Source organism: Aquila chrysaetos, chromosome 25 (genome assembly GCF_900496995.4).
Source record: "Aquila chrysaetos chrysaetos chromosome 25, bAquChr1.4, whole genome shotgun sequence".
Lineage (NCBI taxonomy): Eukaryota > Metazoa > Chordata > Aves > Accipitriformes > Accipitridae > Aquila > Aquila chrysaetos.
In genome coordinates this window covers 16,477,159-16,489,438 of record NC_044028.1, presented here as the reverse complement: position 1 = coordinate 16,489,438, position 12,280 = coordinate 16,477,159, and the positions used below count along the sequence as shown (strand labels likewise).

At 38.8% G+C, this 12,280-nt stretch overlaps 1 protein-coding gene across 8 annotated transcripts in view; it reads left to right on the top strand.

Annotated features, from left to right (window-relative positions):
* Window positions 1–12,280, top strand: part of KATNIP (katanin interacting protein) — a 64,607-nt gene that overhangs the window by 29,010 nt on the left and 23,317 nt on the right. For all 8 annotated transcript variants that reach the window (XM_041120125.1, XM_041120124.1, XM_030002502.2 and 5 more), the window contains 4 exons: window positions 1,113–1,977; window positions 6,512–7,246; window positions 7,821–8,029; window positions 11,870–11,933. In XM_041120125.1, the coding sequence (XP_040976059.1) occupies window positions 1,113–1,977; window positions 6,512–7,246; window positions 7,821–8,029; window positions 11,870–11,933 (1,873 nt within the window). The remainder of the gene's footprint in view (window positions 1–1,112; window positions 1,978–6,511; window positions 7,247–7,820; window positions 8,030–11,869; window positions 11,934–12,280) is intronic.

Genomic DNA, 12,280 nt, shown 5'->3' with positions numbered 1-12,280 from the left:
TGTTAAAAACAGATTTCATCACAATGGTATAGGTTATTTTACTTTCTTCAGTGGAAAGAAATGGACCAGGTGATTTTTTTTTTTTTATGTCCTTTCCAGCCCTGTATTTCTATAACTCTTTATAACTCTAGTGGCTTTGATCAGGGTGGTTGTTTGCTGTGGAACATGTCGTGAAAGTGGTGAATCGTAAAGATGCTGAAGCAAAATGTGCCTCTGGAATTTATATCTTGATCAAATATAATTATACTCAATCTAGGCTTCTTTGCTCAAGCTTTTCTAAATATTTAAGCCTTGTCAGCCAAAGTGGTTCATAGTAGTGCCTAGCAAGGTTTTTAGTCCTTTTAAATAAAATCTTAAATATTCCACAGTATTTTTCAGTTGTTTGAGCTTTTGATTAAGAAGTAGTGTGCTGGTTTTGGCTGGGATAGAGTTAATTTTCTTCATAGTAGCTGGTAGGGGGCTATGGCTTGGATTTGTGCTGAAAACAGCAGTGATAACACAGAGATGTTTCTGTTACTGCTGAGCAGGGCTCACACAGAGTCGAGGCCTTTTCTGCTTCTCCCCCACCCCACCAGCGAGGAGGCTGGGGGGGGCACAACAAGTTGGGAGGGGACACAGCTGGGACAGTTGACCCAACTGACCCAAGGGATATTCCAGACCATAGGACATCATGCTCAACATCTAAAGCTGGGGGAAGAAGAAGGAAGGGGGGGGACGACGTTCGGAGTGACGGTGTTTGTCTTCCCAAGTAACTGTTAGGCGTGATGGAGCCCTGCTTTCCTGGAGATGTCTGAACACCTGCCTGTCCGTGGGAAGTGGGGAATGAATTCCTTGGTTTGCTTTGCTTGCGTGTGCGGCTTTTGCTTTACCTCACTTTTACCCTTCTGATTCTCTCCCCCATCCCACTGGGGAGGAGTGAGCGAGTGGCTGTGTGGTGCTTAGTTGCTGGCTGGGGTTAAACCATAACAAGTAGTCAAAAGCATGTTACTGATACAGGGTTTTAATCGTTTTCATCTGCTTATTGATTAAGTGTTCAGATGTCAGAGTTCCAGGACAGTGATACCTAATGCTTGAATAGCTTAACTGAAATCTTCATACTTTCATTTTTCTAGGACCTTGATGTTGGAGCAAAGAAGGTGAAGTTATATGTTAATGAGAACCTTGTATTTGATGGCGAATTAGAGAGAGCCTCTGGAGATCTCCTCACTGACTATAGCACTACAATTGACCTTACAGATCACAAGCAAGATATCTCTGCATATTCTTCAAATGAAACAAAAGCAGTAGATGCACCTGCAGTCACAGAGAAGGAAGCAGACCTACATTTTAAATGCTTACAGTCAAACAATACTTCTCTGCCAGAAGAAAATCTTCTTGAGCATAAGATGAACTCAATCAGCTTTACAAAGAAAAATTTGTCTGAGTTGGAGGATGATCTAAAAGTGGTACCATCTCAAGTTTGTATGAAAGATGCCACAGATAATGTAACACTACAGGCAGTTATGGAGCATGTTCAATGTGATGATGAACTTTCTTTGAGTGAGCAAATGGAAAAGCTAACAGGAAGAAAATTGTCTGATTCAACAGGTGCAATTCCTTCTTGGTTACAGTCATCTTCCCAAGTAACAGAGAATAATCAAGTCACTTACAGTAAGCAGAAGCCTCCCTGGCTTGCTACAGAACATTGTTTAGGTTTGAGATTTCAAACACAGTCAGATGGAATCATGAAAAACTTTTCAGATCTGACTAATGAGGATGTCAAATGTCAGAGAAGTAGTAGAAATGCAAATGGAGATGAGAAATCACAAATGCTAACCAGAAAGGATGGTGATGTGGGCTTGGACATTTCGGAGCAACTTTCTAACAGAAATTGCTGCAGCCTACAGTACCCTACAAGTGGAAGGAGAAGTGTCAGATGTGTAAAAAAGGTGGGATTAAACACTGTAAATCTTGGAGAAGATGATTCCGCTCTCAAAGGTAAAAGCTCACAACAGCAACCTTAGTGTAAGTGCTGACAGGTTCTCCATTTTGCAGAAGCACAGAATCATTTAGGTGGGGAGGGACCTGTTGAGATTCCTGGTAGCATAGACAGGGGGATTTTAGTTTTGCTACTTGCAGTATTCAGTTTTTCTCATTCATACTATGACAATGCTCAGAGTCTCTCTCCTTATCCTACACCTGATGTGAAATGCTCTTTTTCTGAAAAATTTCCATTCTGAATTAGTGTTTTTAAATTTATTTGGAGAAGATGGAAGACTAAATTTCAGTAGATTATATTCTAAAAATTGACAGTCCTGCAGACAATCTGCAAAAAGACAAAGAAGAGTGTGACCTCAAGGTAGTGAGTAAATTTACAGTTTATCTGTGTAGTAAGTTTGTGTCTTTCTCAGTGAGAATATATGCTGAATATATTTATTCATAGCAAATGGAAAACTGTCCTTATTTTCCCTTCTCCGCTCATGATGTTACATACCTCTTTCAAACATCTTTCTTTCAGAGATCTCTGCTAATTTATGAAGAGTTTTCTAGTAAATTTAGCTGTTACCCGCTCCATGTTTTTGATTATCCTTGTCATCCTTCTCCAAACCTTTTTTTAGTTCACCTGGATCCTGTTGGAGCTGGAGGATCCAGATTCATGTAGTTGTGTTCTGCCTCTGGCAGTAGCCAGCAGTGTGTCCTCAGGGAGGAGTATGAGAATTGGGCAAGTTCTGAAGTTCCTGCTCTCTCCCAACCTCCAGCAATCTATAGCTAAGAAATTTTCTGGGCGTGGGGTAGTATTTTTGTGCTTAACAACTGTAAATAACACAAGAAAAGAATTTCTTACCCACAAGATCTACCTTGTCTCGCTTTTAACCAACTTTTTTGGATTTCCATTGCTCAGAGTATATCTTTAATCTCCCCTTCTCAGTTTCTAGCCATGTGTTACTCTGATTCCTTTTTTTGGACCCTTCATACTCCTTCTTTGGCATTCTGTAATTCTTAAGCATTCAATAACTTGTCTCAAATGAAGAGTGTCTGGCAGAACAAGGACAACAAGGCCTGGAGAATTGGAAGAAGAGGTTACAAAAATACAAATTGAAATTTTGGGAGTGATTTAGAATCAGAACAATTTACATGAAAGTGTAGCTTGCTGTATATTATATTTGGGTGTTTACATTAAAGTTGTGGTCATAAGGGACAGGAAATGTGCCTAAACGCAGAAATACCAGTTCAAATTTTACAGCAGTTACTGCATGAATTTTTCAGACAAAGGTGAGGAAAATGGTTCTTTCTAAACTTAGAATGTCTGAATTTTTTGTTCTCTGCCCCTCTGTGGAGAAAACAGCAACTTTATAAGTATATCTGAAATTATACCTCAAAGAAGAAAAAAGTATGGAAGTGGTTGAAACAACTGCCATCTTCCTTTCACCTACCCACTCACTGCAGCCCGTTTGCTGTTTCACACATTTTACAGTATCTCTGTTAGATTCAAAACTTGTGAACATTATGGAAACTGTAAATAAATCCCACCTTAGTAATTTCTGGTCAGGTGTAAAAATAGTAACAATTCAGGAGTTTTAATGTAAACTATGAGATGAGGGTTATCATGATTCTAATTATAATGTCCTCTAATTTTGCTCAGAGCAGGTTTTGTCATCTGGTGCTTAAAACTCCCAATATGTGTTTGTCCCTGGGAAAATTGCATGCCATCTAGCAGCTTTTGTTCTCTCTGTACTGTACTGTGCAGGGCAAAGCCATCTTCAATGTGGGACTGAGCGAGCATTAACAACAGGGAAACAGTTTTAAGTGTTTCCCTAAGAGTGGTGAATTTTAATTGGCATGGGGCTAGGGGAACTGCAGTTTCCCAATAGCAGTATGTGACAAAGGGGAGGCTGCACAAGCTCATATGCAATGTCACAGCATGCCTTTGGTCACTAAATGAAGAATAATGAGAACAACAAAAATTTGAAATAGCACGTACATGCATACTTGGCTCCAGTTAATGTTGCTATAAAAACAATTTTTCTTTGATAACTGGTTTAATGTGCAAAGGAAATGATGGAAGTATACTGGTAAAAATTGCAAATAACATATAATTTGGGGTATTATGAGTTAAGAAGATTGAAGAACTGCACAGAAAGATGAACTTGAGGACTGGAGTGATAGCAATGGAATGCAATTCAATAGTACTGCTTGCAGGGTCATTTGGGGACTAATAACAAAAAATTAAGTTGTAAGCTGAGTAATCATCAATTGCAAATGACCGAGGAAGAGAAGAATCTTGGTTGAGTAGTTGATAACAGATTGACCATGAAATGCTAGTGTGACGCAGGCGTGATTATAGCAATGCACTCAGAGGATGTATCAGCACAGGCATTTCTGTTAGTTAGGGAAATGTTAATATCTCAACACAGGCACTCATGAGACGTCAGTTGGAAAACTGCAGTTCTGATCATCCATTTTCAGGAAAGCTGATTACAAAGTGGAACAGATACAGGAGAGAGCTTTTAGAATGATTTGGGAAATGAAGCGTGTGATTGCAGCATGGAAATATGATTGCTATTTATAACTGCAGGGAGTAAAAATGAGATTAACACAACAGAGGGAGAAGAAAGGTGTTTTTTTCAAGCTAGTGTTGCTGCAAAATGTAGTTTACTAAAGTTTTGAGAGGAATTGTATGGTGTGTGTTGCCATCAGATGCAGGACGAGGGACTTGGTGATTCAAGACACCCCTCTGAAACCCACAGGGGAGATGCACGTTTCAGGTGTCATTATTTCTGGACTCTGGATAACATCCATCATACAATCCTCTCAGGCATGCAGAATGTGTCTGTAACATCTGCAAGTGGGATACTCTTTATCTACATGCAGAGTTTATTGTTCACATGGCTCCAATAAAAATAATACATTTTAGATTCTAAAAAAAGTGTCAAACCCTGTAAGCCTTCAGCCATTGACCTCTGCTTTTGGGCTATTCTCTGCTTTCCTTTTAGAGCTCCACTTCTCCTGTTGTCACTCCTTAATGTAGCTAACAAAACCGTTAACCTCCCATTGAAAATCACTTCTATTGAACTGCTGTAGAAGTGCTTCAGAGTTGTAATCTCTGTACTGCTTGAAGTACTTAACATTAAAAAAAAAAAAAAAAGGAAAACCCTCCAAAACAAGGAAAGCCAATGAATGTCAAATACTCTTCTGTACGTGCTCATTCTGAAATTTTCAAGCGGTAAATATATATACAGTATCTTCTTCAGGTAAATTGTGAGGCTCTGAGAAGTACTGTTTGGGATCACCTACCCCATGTATCCATATGGACAATGGTTTGAACAAGAAAGTGACTTACAAATGACTGATGTTCTCTGAAATATGTACCTTCGGTTCCTATCTGTATTTCCCTTGCGGGGTAAGGAGGAATGGCCAGGTTGGTCTCCAGCCTTTCATTCTGGAAGACAACCCTTTTTCAGGTAGTTTCCCATCTGCTTTGAAATTCTTATTTTTATCTCTCTTGTCCCCAGTGTAAATGATTATTGGCCATAGATAGATTAGGAACATTGCCTCTTTCCCAGTGTTTCCAAAAACAAAGTTAAAAGTTAGTCTTGAGCAGTCTTTTGGGAAAACATTATTTTGCATTTTATGGCAATTGGCATTTATTCTTGATAACCATTTGTTTTAGTAGCCACTCAAGGACATTGTACAGAAGTAAAATCTAGCCCATGGGCCTGTAATTGTTTAGTACTGCACTTGCTTTTCTTCATTTATTTGAAGAAAATACATAAGTGACAGCTTTATTGAAAATCTTTGGTATTATCTGCTTTTAATTGTTCTGAGATGGAAATTAAGCAGCTCCCCAGTGCAGTCACAAGGAGAGCATGCTTTGCTCCCACTGGGCCCCTCTAATTTGTAGTCCCCACTGCGTTCCCATTAGATACTTTGTCATTATCCCCCTTCTACATCTCACACTTGCTGAAAAGTGAGAAAAATATTTGGATGTTACCTGCATGGAATACAACGTTCACCTCATCCTCCTTGTATACTGAACCTACTTCTTTTCTGATCACTTTTGTTTATATTCACGTGGCTGATTTTGACAGGAAGCCCTAGCTTTTCTCTGTAATGCTTTAGAAACTTAACCAGTTCAGCCATTTCCAACTGTATGAAAGATTTTCTGCAGAAATGCAGACAGATGATTTAAACTATTGTGGCAGCCACACAATAAGTATCACTGGGCAAAATCCCGATTTCTGTAAGTGTTGAGTCAAGAATTCGCAGTCTCAAACTTAGTTGCGCTTTGTATCTTGGCATGTGCTCTGCTCTTCAATAGTTAAAAGTGATTGTTTTCATTATGTCTAAATGGGGAAGGGAAATTGGGACATGTAGCCTTCATAATAGGGAGGCAATATAAAAGTGCTACTGTAACAGAATTTCACAGTAAGGGAACACAAATATGACCAGCATAATTCTGGAAAGTCAGTGTTGTAGTAGTTTGCTTCCAGTCCTGTTTATACATTAAACACCTATGTAATGTTGTTTTCAGATGAAGACTTTTCTATCAAGGACATAACAACCTGTAGAGCAAAGTGGCACAATGAACAAGAACACACTCTGCAGGAGTCCTGGAACTCCTTGGTAAAGTTTAATTATTCCCATCGCGGCCGAATCTCTAACATGGATTTTCAAGGGGATATCTTTGATGAGTTTCTCCATCAACAGAAAATCAACCGGCCTGGAGAATATCAGCAAATGAGAAAAGACGGACTACAAACACTACCAAAAAGGCAAGAAGAAGAAAATTCTGTGGAGGCATATGATGGAAATGATTTTAAAATTCCTGTTTTACCTTATGGGCAGCACTTAGTGATAGACATTCAAACAACATGGGGAGACAGACATTATGTTGGTCTTAACGGAATTGAAGTTTTCAGTTCTAAAGGAGAGCCTGTTGAGATTTCAAAAATAACAGCTGAACCACCTGATATAAATATTTTACCAGCTTATGGCAATGATCCCAGAATAATAACCAACCTAATTGATGGGGTAAATCGGACGCAGGATGATATGCATCTCTGGCTAGCACCATTTACCCCTGGAAAACCTCACTTCATCTTTATTGACTTTGTGAATTCCTGTCAAGTAGCTATGATTAGGATTTGGAATTATAATAAATCTCGCATACACTCTTTCAGAGGTGTGAAAGACATTATAATGGTGTTAGACGAACAATGCATCTTTAAAGGAGAAATTGCGAAAGCTTCAGGAACCTTGTCTGGAGGTATGCTATCATTTCTTATTTTCTTTGTGGAAACAGCAGTACAAAACAAACAAATACATTTAGCTTGTTTGTTATCACTTTCCACTTCAAAGCAAGCTGGCACTTTGTATAGTATTTAGTCCTTTTAATTTCAAAACACAATGCAAAACCCACCAATGCATTTTTCAATGATACTGTGAATTTTAGCAGCATACAGAGCTAATCTCTATTCTTAATGATGTCTTAGCAACAAGACCATATTTCAATAACATCAGATAGTCACTAGACATTTAAAAGTTGCAGATTTTTACTTGTTTTCACAGATACAGTCTTTTGGAAAAGGTGATGGAGAAGCTTTTTTCCCATTTTCTTTTATGTGTATTTGAAATTTGACTGACTTCTCTAGGTTTTTCTGCTGTGCAGTGTAAGTTTGAGAATGAACATACTAATTATATCAGTAGTCTGTATCAATTTACTATACATTATCTTTAAACACTACTGCAAATTAAATGTGAAGAAGGACTGAAAATAGTTTTTATCACTCTGCATATTCTTTTGTATGGTTTCTCCATTTAATTCTGTATGTTGCCTTCAGCTCCAGAGCACTTTGGGGATACTATATTGTTCACTACCGATGATGATATTCTTGAAGCTGTATACTGCTATGATGAGACATATGATGGAGAAATGGAAAATGCCAGCTCCTTGAGATATGAAGAAGAGCTAAAGAGGCCAACAACTGCTGATAGGGAGGGAGATGAAAGACCTTTTACACAAGCAGGGTTAAGAACAGAGCATCAACAGGTAGGGGCCCCTATGTTCAGAACTCTCTATAAATGTCTTCATGAAACATGACACGGAAGTAGTAGACACTGATTTCCATGATAGAGTAAAGCTCTGCAGAAGAGCTAATACTGCTATCTATTTTGAAGATTTTTTTTTCACCAGCTCAATAATTTATGCAATTTTTTTAAGGCCAAAAGGTCCTCCAAATTTTAGTTTCCCTGATTAATTAAGAAGACTATAAGGAAGACTACACTGGATTGTATGTATTTTTTTTTTCTTTACTTACTTGGACAGAGATCAGAGGGAGTTCATTTTGATTTAGGTACTCCTGAATGTTTATGCCACTGTCAGTGATTTTTACCATACAGTTATTCATGTAATGAGTAACTGTACTCCCTGTCACTCCAAACCAAAGATTTTTCCGTGTTTTCCACACAGAGTATACTCTTGCTTGTTTCTTCCTCCACAAATTAAGTATCTCACATGAGAAGGATCTCCACCTCTCAACCCTCCCCTTATTGTTTCCTCTTTCCTTTTTTGACTAGCAACTCCACAGGTCTGTGTGCATTTTGCAGCATAAAACCGCCCCTTTACTATTCCATACAGTAGATATTTTACTACTTGGAGGAAGGCCATATTTTCAAGCACTGGAGTCTTGTCTCATACCATTCCAGCCCAACAGTCCAGTGTCTGAGCAAAGATCCTTCAAGATTTTCTGCTTAAGATAGTGTGGGGCAGTCTTTGACCTGATTTCCATCAAATCTACCTTCTTAGAATCTTCATGAGCACCTACTGTTGCTTCAATGAGGTTATCTTTTTCTAGAGGACACGCTCTTACTTGTAAGGCTGTGAGGAGATCCAAAGCTGAATCAATCCAAGTTCCAGCTGGTTCAGCTAAAGTGCTCCCAGTGATATATGGTTCCTAATGAGCCTTGTGCTGTTGTCAAGCCTTCCTGTTCTGTCTTGCCCTCTTCTCCTGGTGGCTTATAAGACAAAGGGAAATGTCATGACATTGGAATTTGGTCTCACTGTTAAGATCATGAGTCAGTGACTCTGTTTGACTTCTCCAGTGCTAGTTAACACTGGCAACAGTAATTTTGGTCCCGTCTTTGCTTGCGGTATCTTAAACTGTTCAGACACCTTATGCAGTGCAGGATCTCATGAACACAAATTGAGTTCACCTTTCTTTTCTTGTTCACTTGTTTATTGTGAGCATTCACCAGGACCGCTTCCATTGCAGAAGCCTAGACCTGGACTGTCTGGTCCTTACTCAGAGCCTCTGCCTTTTATTTTGCTGTTCATCTGTGATGCTCTTCATACTCCTTTTCCAACTCTGAAACATGCTGTCTCAGCAACGGAATAACAAAAGCTGTTGTGACTGAGCCATTGGTCTCCCTGTCATTCTGTATTTGCTGGTACCACCAAGATTTTATAGATGGATGCTTATGCTATCCTATCAGAATGATACAGATCTACTAGATGATTTGTCTTCCCTAGCATAACGTTGTCATTCAGACTACTGTTGAGTTTGAACAGTCTCTACCTGTTGATCATTCACCCTTTTATCCTGTAGCATGTTCAGTGGATGAAAGAGCGTTTTACTGCACTGACTACAGAGCTTTTCAGAAGCTCTTACAGAAGTGTCTTTCTTTCTTGTCAATCTTATCCATGGTCATCTGTCTTGCCATGAATTCAGTAATCCTTAACATGTCAACTTTTATAGCAGGTCAGACCTGTAACTAGTGCACTTGACCCAACTCTGACTGTGGCCAGTAGTGGATGCCTAGGGAGAATGTAAGAATAGAGCAAACATGCAGTGCTGTTTCTCTGAAACACTCATCCAGCCCTTAGAAATTTGTCTCACAAGGACTTTTTGACTTACCCTCTGTGTTTAGTATCCTGCCGTGGATTTTTATTGCGTTAATTCGTTCACTAGCTTTTTTAAACCACATGCACTTTTACAAATTAAAATGCTCTGTGGTAAATTTCCCTTAACTGGCATAGCACAAAGCACCTCTTTCTGTTTGTCTCTAGGTTCATTTAATGTCCCCTGTTTTTTGTGTTGGAAGAAACTAAACAATTATTCCCCATTCCCTTCTTCAAGCCACTCAAGAGATTTATGTCCGTCTGTTACAATCTCTTCTAAATCTCTCTTTTCCAGAATGGTTAGTCCTACTTTAGTTATTCCTTGCATGGAAAGTGCTATACAGTATGGTCAGGTGTAGGAGCATGGTAACACTTTCTACTATTTATTGCTTTTCCAATAACTCCTGTACTGTTGTGGTATTTTGTTCTAGCCATAAGGATCTAAGAACAGAGGTAGGACAATGTTCACAAGCAGAAGTAGTTGAAATAGTAGAAAACTAGACCATATCTGAAAGAAAAGTTAGTGGGCACCATTGGAATGAAGGGATCTGAGTAGCCAAGAAAGGAGGACGAGGGAGAAAAGAGGTGATAAGGTGGCTTGGCAGAGACAGTTTATGGCCTGCAAGGGAGGGCATTATTCTGCATTCTGTAAAACCAGTAGCTTTATTGTATCCTTGGGTTTTGATATTCAGTAGAGTTGCAAATTTTAATTCCCAGGCTGGTATTTTAAAGTTGTTCTGAGGAAAAGGCATCACACATCAAAGACAGAGTACCCCCAATAGGAGGGTTTTTTTCCACTTTCTGTAGGTTATCTGAGGGTGTTTTTTTCAGCGTCCAGTTCTTGTTCAGTTTCACCTACTTAGTTACCACAAGGACATGTGCTACTACATGACTTCATTGCAGTCTGGGAACATACACATATAAGATCAGGATGTCAGTGGTTATACTGCACAGATCTAATATAGCCGTAGGAGAAAAGTGTTGACGAGTCTTTTATTTTTTTTAGGCACAATGTAGGTCCATTTGATGTATCCTGGATGACAGGAAGTCTTCCTCTAACGATGAATAAAACTATAGAGATGGAGTCTGGACTTCTAATTTTCTATTTGGCTTTTTGACTACTAATGAGGATTGAGCTGACGTTTTTGTGGAACTACTTATAATAATGCCAAGATTTCCTTCTAATCTGCTATTATTTTGTTTGGAGCCCAATACTGTATATGTAAAGTTAGGATTGTTTTCCTCATGTGTAGCATTTTTGCATTTACCTACAGTGAACATAATTAGCCATTTTATCATGCTCACTCAATGAAATGAAGTCTAACTGCAACCCTTTGCAGTTGTCCTTTGTCTTTACTACCCTAATTGCCCCAGTATAATCAGGAAATTTTGTCATCTGTTTATTCACTTTCTGGTGTGCCATGCTGAATAGCATAGGTTATTATTAATTAGTATTGTCAAAGAACAAATGCAAGGTTTTGGACAATTTTTCTTGCTTGTTCTGCCCCTTGATTCTTGAGAAGAAATTGTGGTGGCACTCTCTGAAGTCTTAACTTCCTTCCAGATTTCTTGTCTCTGCAATGTATTTGCAACATGTAGCAAATACAGCATATTATCTTTTGGCAGTCTGCAGGTAAATAAGAGTGACTTAAGAATTTCAGCCTCTTTGAGAATAGGTAGCCCACATTAGGGAGTCTCCCATTTATCACTCCTCTATGCACTAACAAAAAAACAAACCCTAAGAATCTTGACTTTCTAAGGATCCGTATGATCTTCTACATTTTGGGGCATGTTTTCCATTATTTGCAGGACAGCCTGGGTGGTGAGGCAAAGGGGAGATTAATATACGAAAGGCTGGATGTAAAAAAAAAAAAAAAACCAAAACCAAAGAAACAGACAAAAAAACCCACCAAAACCCCCCCACTTTATAAACAATGTCTGTAATGTATATATGATATACATGTTCATTGCACCTGTTGGTTTACTTCTTAGGTTCAAGAGCCAGACCCTCTCTCTGAATGTATACCCAAGGAATCAGGAATATTTACTGGAAAATGTAAGTTCTTACATTTACTTCTTGCTTAACCACCCTCCCCCCTAACATGTTATCAAGGAGGATCTGGTTTGTCAGAGCTGTACAGAACTTTGTGACAGATGTCAGGTCTAGAATGAAGAAGAGTAATAGAATATTTAAGGCAGAAGCTTTGTTTACTATGGCATTTAGAACGTTATATCGTAACAGTTGGCTTTTAATCTCAGAGTAATAACACTAGCCATTTGCCTAGTCCCTGAATAGGATTTGTGATAGCTGTGTCCCTTACGCAGTAATTCTCTCCCAAGCCTATGTATTTATGTAGATTGACTGAATTTCTCAGATTGGATTGACAATAGAAACCCTACAGT